This window comes from Micromys minutus (genome assembly GCF_963924665.1).
Source record: "Micromys minutus genome assembly, chromosome: 18".
Classification (NCBI taxonomy): Eukaryota; Metazoa; Chordata; class Mammalia; order Rodentia; family Muridae; genus Micromys; species Micromys minutus.
Window position 1 is genome coordinate 2,535,937 of NC_137953.1, and position 16,169 is coordinate 2,552,105.

Here is a 16,169-nt window from a genome sequence, read left to right on the forward strand (position 1 = left end):
ACACCCCACAAGGCATTGTTGCAGAGGCCTGTCACCACTCACATTTTATTGACACCAGTGGGCAGACCAGAGGGAGAGGGTGCTGGCTGTTGTGAAGGCGTGTGCCCAATAGGTAAGAGGGCCAGTCAGGCATGTTCCATCTGGCTCCACCTTGAAAAGAGCCTGTAGCATAGGCACTGGTCCTCCCTGGAAGCTCCTAGCACAGCCATGTGCAGGCCTCTCGGGACAAATGGGGAGTGGTAGCTGCAGTTCCCACAGTGCCCACCCCAAGAGTGAGATGGTCATCTGTGGCAATGAGGGAACAAATTCCTCACTTATCTTCAAGTGTCCTGCCCAGCTCCTTCAGGTTTCTGGAAGACTTTGGTGTTCCTCTACGGAGATCCTAAAGGAGGACGTTGGGGATCTACAGACCCTTTGCTGGACCATTGCAGCTGTCTCAGGAAAAACTAGGCATCCTAAATTACGGAGCACAGTCTGTCATCTGCCATGCTGTTGGTAGGCTCCAGGCTGATAGACAGGCCTCTTCCACACCTTATGGAGCTAGCCCTCTTGCCTGAGCCTAAGAGGCAAGACCCAGGCACAGCAGTTCTGGAGTTTGGCGACAGGAGACGCCCCAGCTCCCCGGTGTCCAGTCTTGCAGTGTTGTTCTAAAGGCCTAGTTTCTTGCTCCTGCCTGCTGCTGGCAAGTGGCGGGCATTACTTCCGCTGCAGCTGTGGTAGCTGAGCAGTGTGGAAGAGGTGAGGCTCTACATCACCTTTCTCTCAAGATCAGTCTGCTCTCCGATTGGCCATTTTGTTGCCACCCTCAAATTAATAGCCAGTCAACAGGAGCTGAGCCTCTGGTGGGTATGAGTTGAGTGTGGGCTAAGGGCCCAGAGGAAGAACACTAGGCCTGCGCTTGACTCCAGTGTCGCAGCTGCACGGGAGCGCAGCAGGGGAAGGCCGCTCTGGAAGGCTTGGTGACCGCACAGGGCAATGCAGCTCAGCAGCAGTGCTCAGGGCATGAGGTCTGCTAAGGGTGGGCTCGGGTCCAGCCTCTATCCTGCCCTCCAGCAGAACGCTAGAAGGGAGAAAGCAGGCAGTGGGTGCAAGGGGGAGGGGATGGTCCTTCCTGCCCCATTTGTGGAGGACAGGCCCCCTTTTCCAGCAGGGTCTGGGAAGGGCCCCTTCCAGGCAAGGTAATGTCACACGTCTGTCATCTCATCCCCTAGCTCTGCATCTTCCTGCTCTCCTTCCTCCTCATCTTCCTCTTCCTCCTCTTCTGAGGTCACATTGGGGTCATCAGCCTCTGCCAGGCATTTGGGACAGGAACAGACAAACAAGTAGTTCTCCCTTCAAAGTAGAGGAGTGACAAGTCAGTCAGTTGCTGGGACAGAAGAGCCCAGAACCCAACCATGTCCCCATTTGGCACCTGAGGATCTTGTGGCGGCTGTGGCGGCTGCGCTCCCGCTGACAGCAGTCTAAGTAGCTGATACAGATTTCCTGTAGGGTAGAAGAGGGTCTGATTGCCTATGCCCTCCATGGGAAAGGAAAAGAACTTCCCCAACAACTGCCTTCATCTACTGCTGACCACTGTTCCCTGCCCGAGCGCTAGGCCTCCAACGTCCTTCAGCACTGACCCATCCCCGTGCTTCCAACTGGCAAGACTCCCGTCTGGGCCTAAAACAGACAAGGGTGGAGGTTGCCTCAAGCCCTGGGGGAAACCAGCCAGAAGCCAAGGTCTATAGATGGGATCAGAGGTGAATTTTGGTATAACTTGTGTAGGAGAAACTCTCAGGCTATGTCATCAACCAGAACTTCCAGTCCCAATCCACACTAGCTCCTATGGCCCAAGCCACAAAGAAATCAAAAAGGTAGCTGGGGTTAGGTACATAGCTCTAGCTCAGTTGGAGACTTTCTGAAGATATTTAAAGAACTGGGAGGGATTAGATCATACTCAGACCCTGGAGGCTGTGGTGCCTCACCACCAGTCCAGCAAAGGGGCTCCAGATAGTTACTGGTGCTTCTGCTGCTTCGTAAAGAAAAGCTACAAGACTCTCATGCCCACCCCTGCTGCCAAGCCCTCTCACCTCGCCTGGCTTAATGTCCTCCAGGGCAGTAACATGTAAAAGGAAGTTGTTCTCTGGGAAGGAGGTCTCCGCATTGGGGACACAGCTGTGGTTGCCTAGGTCACAAAAGACAGATAAGTAGAGAGAGAGAGAGAGAGAGAGAGAGAGAGAGAGAGAGAGAGAGAGAATGTGTGTGTGTGTGTGTGCGCGAGTGTGTGTGTAATCCAAGACCTTACACATGCATTCTATAACTGGCCTACACTCCCAGCCCCTAGTTTTGAATCAGGTTTTGCTATGTACCTCAGGCTACCCTTGAACTTGTGACACTTGCCCGGACTCATATGTGCATCACCATGCCCACAACAAACATCGGCTTTAGAAATGGTAATTCTAGGGGCTGATAGATGGCTCAGCAGGTACAGGTGCTCACTTTACATCCTGAAAGTCATCACCAGAACTGACTTAGAACTGACTGACCTCCACGTGCACACCATAGCCTGTGTAAATAAATAGATGTTAACAAAACAGCCATGCATGGTGACACTGGTCTCCAGTACTCAGGAAGTGGTGCAAGGGATCTACATAGCAAGTAGCCATCCAGGGCTACACAGTGAGACCTTCTCTCAAAAAATATAACAAATTAATATATAAACCAAACAAATGAAACCAAACTAATATTCTCAAGCCAAGCACAGTGGTTCACACAAGTTATCTCTACCCCTTGAGACAGATAAGATTGGCATGAGTTTGGTGTCCAATTGGACTACACAATGAGTTCCAGTCTAGTCAGGACTCAAGACACCTAGTTTCAAAACAAAGCAAAGCATGCTGGGCATGGTGTACCTATATTATCAGCACTCAGGAGGTGGGGCCAAGGATCAGGATTCCAAGTCATCCTTGGCTACACAGCAAGTTCAAGGTCACCCTGGTCTACAGAAGGAGGTCCTGTTTCAAAACTATTGATTTAGATGTACATTGGTGTTTTGCCTTCATGTATGTTTGTATGAAAGTGTCAGATATTGGAGTAACAGCCAGTTGTGAGCTGCTCTATGGGGAACCGAACCCAGGTCCTCCAGAAGAGGACCTTTTACCTGAGGACCACAGTGTAAACACAATGTGCTTGAGTCACTGTGGGTTCTACACACATCCCAGACTGACCATTGTTCTCATTGAGGAAGGCATGGGCTCTGAGGGTGCACCTACAAGAGACCATTTATTTCTGTCTGCTGACTTGGATCCCTGACCACACAACCTGGGAGAAGTTAGTGGGGAGAGCAGGAGGTAGGAGGCTGGAATCTGGAAGTCTTGATTGGAGGTAGCCTTGGCCTTCCCAGAGACTTTCAGCCCAACCCCCTCCCCAAGCTCCTACATGCCTCAGGCTCTCAGTGATCCCTGACCATAGGTGGTGCAATGCCTGTGCTTCCTTTAGGTGGCCCACTGCAAATATCTACTAAAACACAAGCAGGAGGCTGGGAATGAAGCTTTGGGTTTGACTCCCAGTAATACCACAAACAAGCAAATGAATGAATGAATGGAAGAGAAAGAAAGAAACTGATAGAGCAATTATTTCCAAGAAAATCTCTAGAAGCACAGACCTAACCCCACGTCTAGATTTGCCCTGGCCAGCCTAGAAGGGGCAAACTGGGAAAGATGGCCTGGTAGGAAAGAAGCATTTAGACCCATTCCTCCCCAGTCCAAGACTCACAGCAGCTTTGAAGCACAAAGAGGCCAGACCCTTCACAGTTAAGGAACTCTCCAGTTGCTGTAAGAAAGCAATATGCAGACACAGTGGAAAAGACGTTAAACTCACATGAACAGACCAGCTCTGCTCTCCTGTCAACCCTCCAAATTAGACACCCAGGGTCTGCCATTTTGCCTAAATTTGCTTCTCCAAGAAGCCTTGCTCTTCTGTCTGCACCACTACCTATTTATCAGGCACTCTTCCTCCCCACCATGGAGCCTCTGGATGGGTCCAGGACTTCTCCCCTCCAAGTCATGTGGATAGATCTGAGGCTTCCCATGGCACACAGGGACTCCCTACCCCTCATAAGCTTAGAGCTCCCTGGGAAGAACACGTCCACTATCTAACTAGGGAAGCGCCATGGGTAGGGGAAGCCACAGTCCCATCTTACCAACCTGCCTCGATGTCCTTGTACAACTGGTCAATGAAGGTGTCTAGCTGTTCCCGGTCCTGAGGCTTCAACTCCAGTGCATCACAGGCATGTACCCACTGACTGAGGGAACTAAGCAGCCCACAGATGGAAGTGACAGGTCACACCCAGGCTCTCCATGTCTAGGCACGTTAAGCCCAGGCAGAAGAGTTTCCCACCCAACCCTGTTCTTTTACTAGAATAAGGACACCATCTTCCCCAAAAAAAGTAAGATTCCCAGCAGCAGATTCCCTGCCTCATTCCTCCCATCCAGGTCATGGCAATACCCAATCCCACCATCTTGAAAGAATCTATGGCTACCTTCTTCCATTAATCTTCTATCTGAATGCAGGGGATTACTCAATAGGTCTAGAACATTCTCTCCTAACCTTGTTCCAATCCCTTGACCATTGGTCCCAACAAGGGCGAAGAGAGACCGGAATCCATCTGGTGTGAACCACTGTAGGGAAAGAAAGGTCAGTCTGATGCTGCTTTTCCTAATCCAACTGCACTGGGAGGCTTCTGAGAGTTGTCCTCACTTCAACTCCAGGCCTGGAGCACCAGGAAGAAAGGCTTTGGGGGCCCACCTTCCCACACTCACCTGACTGAGGGTCTCCTCATAAAGGGCCTCTGTGAAAAGCCTACGCAGGAGTTCCAACTGGCCCTGGTTTAGAGGAAACAGAGGGACAGTGCAGCCCTGGAGACTTCCCCTTAGCACTAGGTAAGTGGGACAATCAGGTACTAGAAGGAAAAGGAGCCTACTGTGTGGCCTGAGCTCTCCTGGGGGACAGAAGCAGTACTTATGTCCAAGTCTGAAAGTTCCAAGTGAGGGTGCACACTCAAACCTTTTTCCTGTTTCCAGTGCTCACTCCAGCAAGGCCGAGGCAGTGTGACCGACAACACCTCTCTCACCCTCCCTTGGAGTGTCCCTAAGACTTGCTTGGCCTCTGACAGCAACACTCATCCTGAGAGATACAGCTTTCCCACAGCTGCACCCCCACTCTCTCCATCCCTCCCTCAGACAGTCTCTACCTCTGGCAGCCTCTCCAATGGGCAGCTCTACAGGAAGGCCGAGGTCCTTAGTGTCTAATTCTCACCACATGAATTTCACAGAACTCTGGCCTGTGAACCCCCAGCCCTCCACTCTCCAGAGGAGCTGATGTGCCTGCGTCTGCCTTCCTCAGTCTTGCCTTCCCACATGGAGTAATGAGCACTCCGGTAGGACCTGCAGTCTCTTGTCCCTACTTCCAATTTTAGGTCTATATTAGGTCACAAAGGTAATGGCACTAGGAATGCACATTCTTTGAAAGGGACTCTTAGGACCAGGTTTCAACCCCCACTGCAGCTGAGACCAAATGTGGAGTTTGTCCCCTAAAGGTAGCCACAGACACCTCAGGCTACTTGAGGGGTCGTGGGAGAAAACCAACCTTGAATTTGTCCCCCAGGAGTTTGTGGACAATCTCCTCCTCCTCATTGGCTGTCTTGCTGCAGAAATGGGAGAAGAGCCTGACCCAGTGGTCCTTGTCCTTGGCCTGCAAAGCAAATACACGTGTCCACGTGGAAGAGAGGGATTATGTTTCACAAGTCCCTTCTATCAGGAAATGACCCCCACCAAGAGTTTGGGCCCAGGACTCCCCCACACCCCCACACACACTCTGCCCATACTCAGCCATTTCCAGCTGGGACAGGGCTTGCCAACTCAAAACACCTTGAAAACAGAAGGCCATGGAGGAAGAACAGTGAAGACAGAAGGGGCCCACATGATCTCTCACTCTGTGTAAGAGACACTATCCTGGGATACTGATGCCTACCGATCAAATTCAGGAACTTCTGCTACATAAGACAGACATCTCACAGAAAAACAAAGACAGGCAAAACCAGGGTCCATGGCCTACACCTGATTCCTAGTTAGCATGCTCTGGGGGTTCTACATAGCAAGCAGCTGTTGATCAGAAAATCCAGGAGCAAGGTCAGGTGGCTGAGACCCAGGGCTGACGCTCACCTGCTTCACTGTGGCTACCATCCGGGCCATCAGCATTATACTTGCAGTCTCGGGAGGGTAGTGAACACTCCTAGGGAAAGAGAAAAACGTGTAACCTAGGAGTTCCCTCCCTAGGAGCAGAACCAGGCAAACCCAGTATGACGGCTACAGGGACACTTCCTGCCTAGTCCATCAGTTATCAAATGCTGGACTTAGGCAGCTTTGTATCCCTTAGGGTTTGGTGGACTCTCTGACAGTGTGTAAAGAACTCAAAATGGTAGGGCTGGCTGTTCAGATTAAAGGCAGGCTGCTGAAACTCTGACTTCTGTTTAAACAGAGAACATGATTTATAGATATGATCACCAAAGCTCCCCACAGCAGCTGAGCTGAGGCAGGAACAGAGGGAAGGGTAAGGAGAGGAAGAGACTTACCTCCATGTCTCTTGCAGCTTATTGAGGGGGTGCCGGGGGTCATCCTGGGATGGGCCTGGGCACAGGATCTGGTGGTACTGGTCTGCAGCTGCCAGTCGGCATTCTGCGCTGCAGTATGTCACCTATTAGGTGGAGTGGAGATTAGCACAGGGCAAGGGCTGTCACCTCACCTAACTGCATCCTTTCCATAAGAGATGGCTCAGTGGTTAAGAGCACTGACTGCTCTTCCAGAGGTCCTGAGTTCAATTCCCAGCAACCACATGGTGGCTTACAACCTTCTGTAATGGGATCTGATGCCCTCTTCTGGTGTGTCTGAAGACAGCTACAGTGTGTGTGTGTGTGTGTGTGTGTGTGTGTGTGTGTGTGTGTGTGTGTGAAGACCTCTAGAGTAAGCTCAGTGAAGGTAAAACAGGGTGCTCTAGGGCCGTGCACCTAACCTAAGCTTGTTATACTACAAGAATGGAAGAGAGCTTTTCAGCTTCTTGTAGACTCCCAAGAAAACAGGCAGATCCCTCTGTGATGGTTTGATTTGAATAAGAATGGCCCTCAGAGACTCATGTGTTTGAATACTTGGCCACAAAGAGTGGGACTATTAGGAAGTGTGTCACTGTGGGATCAGCTTTGAAGTCATATATGCTCAAGCAACGCCCAGTATGGGAGTCTTGCTGTTTGCAGGTCAAGATGCAGAACTCTCAGCTCCTCCAGCACCATGTCTGCCTGCACACTGCCATGATTCCCACCATGATGATAATGAACTGAATCTCTCAACTGTAAGCCAGTCCCAATGAAATGTTTGCCTTTATAAGAGTTGTATGGTCATGGCGTCTCTGCACAGCAATGGAAGCTGTAAGGCCCACCATACCCACTTTCTGAACAGTGGGCGCTGGCAGCAAAGAAGCTGAACAATAATCTCTGGGTCCTTTCACTGTCACACATGACACTGTGAGCCTTGAAGAACGGACCAGTTCTGCTCAGACTGGCTCCCCAGTGAAGACTTATCTAAAGCCTCCCTGGCCTGCTCCTTTCCTGTGCATTCCCCAGGGATGCTCACCTGGCAGTGGGGGCAGTTCTGATGGAGGTCCTTGCGCACACTGCACAGCTCTGGGTGTGGCAGAACCTGGCCGGGTTTCCCAGTCAGCCTCTGGGCATTCTCCTCTGCCTTCTCCAGTGCCCGAAGGCAGTGGTCACAGGCTGCAGGGAAGCAAGACACAGTAAGGCCCTCTTTCAAGAACCTTCTAGCTCCTGATCCTACTGCTTCCCCTTCGGACTGACTCAGTGTGTGGGGATCCCTGCCTCAGACTGGTGCTCCTTTCTGTTTCTCTCTAGCTTAAGAAAAATATGAAAAAGCTGGCAAAGTTAAGGGCGTCTTGCTCTGGCACCTTCAGTGAGCATGGGTTATTGTACAATGTTTGAGTCGGGAGGTCTCAGGTACAGAGCCCTTTAGCATGATGTCTATGAGAGTAGACTCTAGGTTCTGTCTATGAGAGGTTCCCAGGGAGCATTCTGGAGGCACTTCCATCGCAGGTACACAGCCCCAAAGATAGCCAGAGCTGTGGTTCTCGGGTCCTATTCTCCAAGCAAAGACAGCATTTCCTTCCAACACCCAGAAGGTCAGCCAGGAGATGTGTGAGACTCAGTTCCATGCACAAAATTGTCATTTCAGCAGCTAAATGAAGTAGGTCAGATGTGCTCACCCCGGTACCGATATAGTGCATTCCAGAGAAACTGTGAAGCTACCAGAGGCCTTTCAATGAAGATGGTCTCTCCCTTCCGAATCAGCTGTGTGGCAAACAGTCCCTTTCCCTAACAGGACAAAGAACAGACAGGGTGAGACATTGATCCAAACCTGCCAAGTGACACATGCCTATTATCCTAGCACATGGAAATAGAGGGAGCCTGGGCTACATATGACTTTGTTTAAAAAAACAAAACAGTCTTGAAAGATGGGTCAGTAGTTGTGTGCTTGTTCCATAATCATGAGGACCAGAATTTGGATCCCGATACCCATATAATAATCCAGGTGTCTCTACCAATGCCTGAAACTCCAAAGAGGGCAGAAACAGGAAGATCACTGGGACCTGCTGGCTTTCAGCAAAGCCAAGTCATGGGCTCCAGACTCAGGAAGAGACCCTACCTCAGTGGAATTGGTGGAATGTAATGGAAAAGGAAACCCAAATGCCCTCTACTAGCTTCTGTTCACATACACAGGCATGCATATCTACATACACATATGGTGTGTGTGCTCACACACAAATATAAATCATAAGAACAGGGCTAAAGAGAATTTAAAATGTTTACTGCTCTCTTCCACAAGACCTATCTTTGTTTCCCAACACTGACAACAGGCAGCTTACATACACCTGTAACTACAGTCCTAGGTGATCAAGGCCTCCACCTGTACCAAACCCATGTGGGACACACAAATATATAAATAAAGATAAGTCCATAACAAAGACAAAGCTCCAAGAGCTCACAAGAGGCTGACCAGCTGCTCCCCTCTCCACCCACAATACTTGTCCAAGGAGGGAGCCACCTCAGCAGCCATCTGCACACCGGGACATTCTAGAATGGCCAGGGCAAGGCCATGGTTCCTAGTAGGCCGGAGTCTCCTGCACCAGCAGAGACTACGAGGGTGGCACCATGCTCAGTTCCCCATGAGAGCTTGTGCTGTTCAGGGTTTCAGAAACATCCTACATCCCAGCAGAAAGCCTAGTTTGGGGGAGAACTGACCTCTTCCTTGGTCAGTGTTCAAAGGATGCACAAAGCACTTAACTACCCAGCCAGCTCCCAACCTCTCCTGGGAACCTCCTAGCCAACTGCTTCCCATTGGAGAAGTGGGGATTCCAGTAATTCTGCCAGGCAGTTTCCAAGGTGTGGTGACAGAGTGCAAGTGAGCACCCTCCTGAACTCTTCCTCTTCACCACCCAGTGTTTAAAAGGCAAGCTCTCAGGCCCTGCCCAGACCTGCTAAATCAGAATGTGCACCTTCGCCTGTGTGTGTGTGTGTGTGTGTGTGCGCGCGTGTGTGCCTGCATGAGTTCGGGTGCTGTGTAGCAATCAGATGACAACCTTCAACAGTCAGCTCTTTTTCCACTATGGGATCTGGGAAATGAGCTCAGGCTGCCAGGCCTGCATGGCAGGCACTTTTCCCTCAGATGCCATCTCACAGGCCACTAACTTGCATTTTAATAGGATGCTGGTGGTCCCTATGCATGCTAAAAGTTAAGAAGCCTAGCCTGAGCTAGGCAGTGGTGGTGCACACCTTTAGTCCTAGCACTAGGGAGGCAGAGGCAGGCAGATCTCTGAGTTCAAAGCCTGCCTAGGGTCCACAGAGCATAATCGGGGAAACTCCGTCTCAAAAGTAAATAAATAATAAAAACCAAAATAAATAAATAAATAAAACCTACCCTGGCACACTTTGCACATCAAGAGCCTAGGCAGTTAATGGTTCTGCTGACACTGCTTTAGCAAATGATATACTGCTTCCAAAGAGGAGCCGCCATCAGTGATGGCAGAGAAAATGCCCCATCACTGTTGCTGCCACCACAGCTTCTTGTTTCCCTTCAGCACTGGGTGCAGATGGCCTTTGCCACACTCAGAGCAAATCTCAGCTATTCATAACACAGAAAGCTTCTTTCTCTTCTGGATAGTGTCTCCACACATAGCCCAGGCTGCCCCCGAACTTAAAATAGTTCTTCCTAGGTAGGGATAACAGGTATCTGTCACTACCCTGCTCTAGAAGCTCACTATAGAACAGGACAAGTGAAACAGAGCAAAGCCCAGAGCCAGAGCACACACCCTTGGCTGCCTTCCTGGAAACCCCATCTCTATATTTTACTGCCCCTGAGATCAACAAGCAATATGAAAACTCAGCCTTCCTGGATGGGACAAAGCAGCAAGTGAGACCCATGTGATCTTTTGACAATTTCAAATCCTGAAACTCGGTAACTAGCCAGATGTAGCAGATGTAGCTTGCGCGCGCACGCACACACACACACACACACACACACACACACACACACACACACACACACACACTTGAGGCTGACTTCAAATGTTTTTTTCTCTAGAATACAGAAGTAAGTAGATCTCTGAGGTTAGGGCCGAGTTCCAGGACAGCCCAGGCTACACAGAGAAACCCTGAGAACAGAGGTGGGTGTGGGACAGGGTGGATAACTATAGAGGGCCCCATCCCTTAGGTCCTGGAAGACCAAATGCAGAGAAGATTTAGTCACTAAAGCAAAGGAAAGCCAGAGGAATGGTGGGTGGTGTCTGCAACTCCAACATTTAGGGAGAAGGAAAGTTCAAGGCCACTCATACACAACATTCTACTCTTTCCTCAAACTACAAAATATGGAGAATCAAGAAAGTTTTCCCAATGCATAAGGTCAAGAAGCATGTTAAGGTATTGTGGCTCATACCTGTCTTCTCAGAATCTGGCAAGCTAAAGCAAGAGGACTACCTCAAGTTCAAGGCTAACCTGAGCTACATAATGCAGTGGTTCTCAATCTTCCTAATGTTGCGAGCCTTTAATACAGTTCCTTACACTGTGGGGACCTCCCCACCCCAGCCATAAAACTATTTTTGTTGCTACTTCTTAATTGTAATTTTGCTACTGCTACATTGTAAAGTAAGTTCTGGGTTTTCCCATGGTCTTAGGTGACCCCTGTGAAAAGGTCATTCGACCCCCAAAAGGTCACAACCCACAGGTTGAGAACTGCTGATATAATGGGTTCCACATCAGCAGGACAAGAGAAGGGAGAAAGAGAGGAAGGAAGACAAACTTTAAGCGAGAATTATACAAAACTCTTAGACCAGATAGTATAGTTAACAGTCTTTATTAGGCCAGCCCAATGGCTCAGTGGGTGAAATGCTTTCTGCATCAAACCTGATGACCTAAGTTCCATCTCCAGATCTCACACCGAAAACAAGAGAACCAGCTACTGAAAACTGTCTTCTGAGCTCTACATGTATGATGTGGCACACACACATCCATGTCCAGAGACACACATATCATACACACAAGTAATAATACTTTAAAGTGCATGAAATTCCATTAAATAACTGACTGTTTAGACAAGAATTATCAAAATAATTTAAAAGGAAGCAAGCCCAAGGGCTGGAGAGATGGCTCGGTGATTAAGAGCACTGACTGCTCTTCCAGAGGTCCTGAGTTCAAATCCCAGCAACAACATGGTGGCTCACAATTATCTATAATGAGATCTGATGCCCTCTTCTGGTGTGTCTGAAGACAGCCACAGCATATTTATATATAATTTGGCACCAACTAGACCTTGTTAGGTTTCATTCTCCACTCATGGGTCCCTGGCATAACATTTCACAGATACCTAAAAATCCCTCCTACCAACATCCACAGAACAGAAGCTGTTCTCACTCTTGCCACTCTCATTGCTCTTCAGGAGAGAGCAGTACGCTAAAGCATTCAAAGAATAAATTCTCATCTCACTCCAGGCCAAGCACGAGTGCTCTATGGTAACCTGAGGAAGACAGCACAAAAGGAATGAAAACTTACAAATCAATCACAACAAAAGCAGTTGCCAGAGCCCTCCACAAGCCACCTGGCTGTAAGTCCACACAGGAAGGGGATTCTCCCCAGCAGGATACTAGGGACAGGCAGGGCAAGGTGGCCAGCTGGAGTCTGTTTTTGAGTCAGGATTTTACTCTGTAGCCCAGGCTGGCCTGGAACTCAGAAGAGTCCTCTTGCCTCCATCTCCTGAGTTGCTGGAATACAGGCCAGGGTCACAAAGCCTAGTCACTAGGTCTGGAGAGAAAACTAGGACAGAATTGGGCAAGGAGACTGGTGGAATAAAAAATGAGAAGGAAGTGAAGAAAGGAGGGGCCAAGGCAGGGGAGGAGTACAGTGACAAAAAGGTGATGTAAGATGAAAGGGATGATCTGAGACCCTTCAAACTGCAGGCCCCCAGAAGGACCTGCTCTGGGTGGTAATGGGGATGTGAGCAGCTAAGGACACAGAGGACACGGGAAGCTGACTTCCCACCCACAGACGATAGGAGCGCTCACTCCCAGTGCCTATGGAACAAAAAGACAAGAGAACGTAGAGTGGGAACCTGGACACGGAGATGCTGATAACAAATGACCACAGAGCTAACATCTTGGGTACTATTCGACCTGACTTTTCCCCCAGAGGAATGCAAATGAAGACAAAACCATGCCATTTTGCATATATCAACTGGCAAAGGCATAGAGGAAAAAAACAGGGCTGGAGAAAACAAATGTCTGTCTGCACTGAAACCAGGCAGCGAGACCATTGCTCTCAGGATTGATAAGATATAACATAAAGGAGATGTAAATAAGGATTTGGTAGAGTGAAGTGCGCCCGCCCCCAACTCTATCGGTCAATTCTTTAACCAAGTAAAAATGGGATCACTGATACTAAAACACCGGTCTGAAAATATGGATTAAAAGAAACTGCGCGCGGGGGGGGGGGGGGGGGTGTTTCAGCCACAAGGCCTGTAACCCTACACTTGGGAATTGAGAGCTAGATGAGTTAAGTCCAGTCGCAAGTACAATTTGGAGTGATTTTTATCTTTATGTGCAAGTCCTATTCTACTGGGAATGAAACACGTTTAATAGAGCAGAGCATACTGACACAGTCTTTAATCTCAACACGAGTGAAGCAGAGCTAGCCTGGTTTACACAGTGTGACTTCCAGGGCAGCCAGTTACATAATGAGACCCTATCTCAAAACAAAAAGCACAATAACAGCGAAAAAAAGAACCATAATACAAATCACGAAATCATGTCATTCTCTTGCTCGGTGTGCAGGTTCTGGCCCTTATCTCCACCCATACTTTAGTCAGAAGGGTCGCTGAGGGCTCAGGCTGCTTTATACCTCAGTTCTCTCGGCTAAGTACTCCCCAACCGCTGGCCTTCAGAACAGTAGCTAAACCCTAGCCTAGCCAAGATATCCTTGGCTTTAATCTGGCCCAGGACTTCCCAGAGCCTCAACTCCACCCAGGACGGCGGCAGCACGGCCAGCGTCCAGTGGACTGCATTCCTCCGGGAAGGGTGCGCACGCAGGGTCCCAGGCTGGGCTTCCCTCACGCGATAACGCCACGAGCCTGGGCACGAGGACAAACCCTGCATCCCCGGCCCAAGCAGGAACCAGACCGGAGCCGAGGGGCCCGGACTCCAGAATGTGAGCACGGGTCCCCGGCTTGGCCCTCTGGGCGGGGTCCAACCCGGCCTCACCTTGGCGCTGCTCACAAAACGGACTTCCACGGAGCCCCGGGCACCGCCCGCCACGCCCACGCAGAAGGAGAACACGTCGCACATGGAGGCCGCCATCTTGGGCACGCCTCCGCCTTCTGACCCTTGACCCCGCCTCGGGAGGCCACGCCCACCGAGCGGGCGAGCGCTCACTTCCCCACCTTACCCCTCCCCCGGACGTGGCGAACATTGCCTGCTTGCTCTGCAGTACTTCAAAGCTTTGGTGTCTTGGTTGCTTCGTCCTGTGGAACCAGACCTGACTGTGTGCTTGGACATCTGGTAGTCTGTGTCTGACTCGGTGGCCTACGTTAAAGTCCATTAATGACGGCTGATGGAATAACTCGGGGGAGCTCCCTAGCCTCTCCCAGCTGTGTTCTTAAGCATTCATAGTTACTTTTCCACGCTGTGTGTGTTTTGACTGTCTGGCCAAGAGTTCACAGCCCCTCACCATACCCTCAACACCGAACAAAGCCGTTTGTAAGCCCACAGAAGAATGACTAAATTATTTTTGCTCACCCTCATCCTGAAAAGCAGTTTGGTTGCTGGGCTCACTCAATTTAAAAATTTCCCCTCCCCGGGGAGCAACATTTCTGTTCTAAGTTTGGGAGAGGCTTGCTTTGAACGCATGAGGCATGAGTGCAGACCTTTGAGCCCCAACACTACTTAAAACCAGCATGACGACTATGTCTGTAACTTCTGCATTCAGGAAGTGAGATTAGGGAGGACCAGAAGTTCAAGGTTATCCTACATAGTGAACACGAGGCTAGCCTGGAATACATGAAACCTGCCTGAAAGAAAAATGTAGGGGTGCGTTTGCAGTTAACACTCGTTGATTTAGCTGAGGACCCAAGCTTGGTTCCCAATACTGGTTTACAACTATGCAACTCCAGTTCCAGGAGCTCTGATACCCTCTCCCAACCTCCTCAGCCACCAGGTAGGCGCATATACAACCATATGCATAAGTAAATTTAACCAGTGACTCGGTGAGCAGTTGGGGACTTTGACTTTGCAGTACGTGGTTATGCAGCGGTAATAAGTGGACCTCATGTGTGAGGACTCCTTAAGTAGACACAAAAATGAATGCACACAAGGCTGGGAGAGGGGGCAGGTCCTCCTGTTTCTGCAGCTAGACCTGACTTCCATACTTCTTGGTTTGTGCCCCAGTTAACTATTCCTTGACAAAGAACCTGAGTCTGCTCTGCTATGGTTTCATAGTGATTTTTGAGGATTAAATAACCTAATTGTTTAAGTGATTTTTGTTTGTTCAGACAAGGTCTCTTAGTGGGGTGCTGTTTGAGACAGGGTTTCTCTGTGTAGCGTTGACTGTCCTAGAACTCACTCTGAAGGCCAGGCTGACCTCAAACTCGAGAGATCTTCCTGCCTCTGCCTCCCTAGTGCTGGGATCAAAGGCATGTACCACCAGCATCTGCTCAGTTGGGATAAGCTCTTACTATGTAGACCAGGCTGGCCTCAAACTCAGAGATCCACTGGCCTCTGCCTCTTGTTTTTTAAGTGAGCCAATTGGGGCTGTGTTTGCCACATAAGCATGAGGACCTGAGTCTGAGTCCCAGTGCCCACATAACAATCCTAGGACTGAAGTGGCAGAGACAGGGTGGCACTTTGGGCTCCCCAGCCAGCTAGCCTAGTCAAACAGGCTAGCTCTATGTTCCACAGGAGAACCGGACTCAAAAAAAAAAAAAAAAGCACAATTAAGACGCCGCTTAGTGTTGACCTCTGACGATCAATAGGTGTGTACACACAAAATGGACCAGCTGTTCCTGAAGGAGACAACTGTTGCTGGATTCCTTTGGTGAAGATTTCTGAGCCTAGCATTCAGAAGGATTTCCCTGAGGATATGAACAAAGAAATTTTCAGGGTTCCCCCTCCCCTTTGTTAATGTCTTTGTAATTTTAATTTTAAATATTTTATTCTTTTACCTGTGTGACTGTTTGCCTGCATGTGCCTGGTGTCTGCATAAGCCAGAAAAGGGCTTTGGATCCCCTGAACTGGGGTTAGGGATGGTTGTGAACCACCACGTGGGTACTAGGAATCGAAACGAGGACCTCGGCAAGATCAAGGAAGTGCTCTTAGCTGCTGAGCCATCTCTCCAGTTTTTATACCTGTTTTTATTTTTCTCAGTTATTCTGTGAGTGTGTCTGTATACGTGTGGATGTGTGTATACTGGGGGAGATGACACCATCCATCAGGTAGGTTCCAGGGATCAAATTCAGATCTTCAGTTTGGCAGCAAGAGTCTGTACCTGTTCAGCCTTGTTTTAGAGACAGCATCCGGCTGTGTCCCTTAGGCTT

General features: G+C 49.6%; 1 protein-coding gene across 1 annotated transcript; it reads right to left on the reverse strand.

The window, feature by feature from the left end:
• Positions 1–63: 63 nt before the first annotated feature.
• On the reverse strand, positions 64–13,949 carry SMYD5 (SMYD family member 5). The gene is made up of 13 exons (XM_080932538.1): positions 13,843–13,949; positions 8,305–8,413; positions 7,662–7,801; positions 6,611–6,732; positions 6,201–6,270; positions 5,626–5,730; positions 4,800–4,862; positions 4,588–4,658; positions 4,185–4,291; positions 3,754–3,810; positions 2,070–2,164; positions 1,412–1,482; positions 64–1,332 (listed from the first exon to the last, which is right to left on the reverse strand). Exons 1-13 carry the CDS (start codon positions 13,936–13,938, stop codon positions 1,185–1,187), a joined length of 1,254 nt encoding a protein of 417 aa, XP_080788664.1. The 5' UTR covers positions 13,939–13,949; the 3' UTR covers positions 64–1,184.
• Between the last annotated feature and the right edge of the window lie 2,220 nt (positions 13,950–16,169).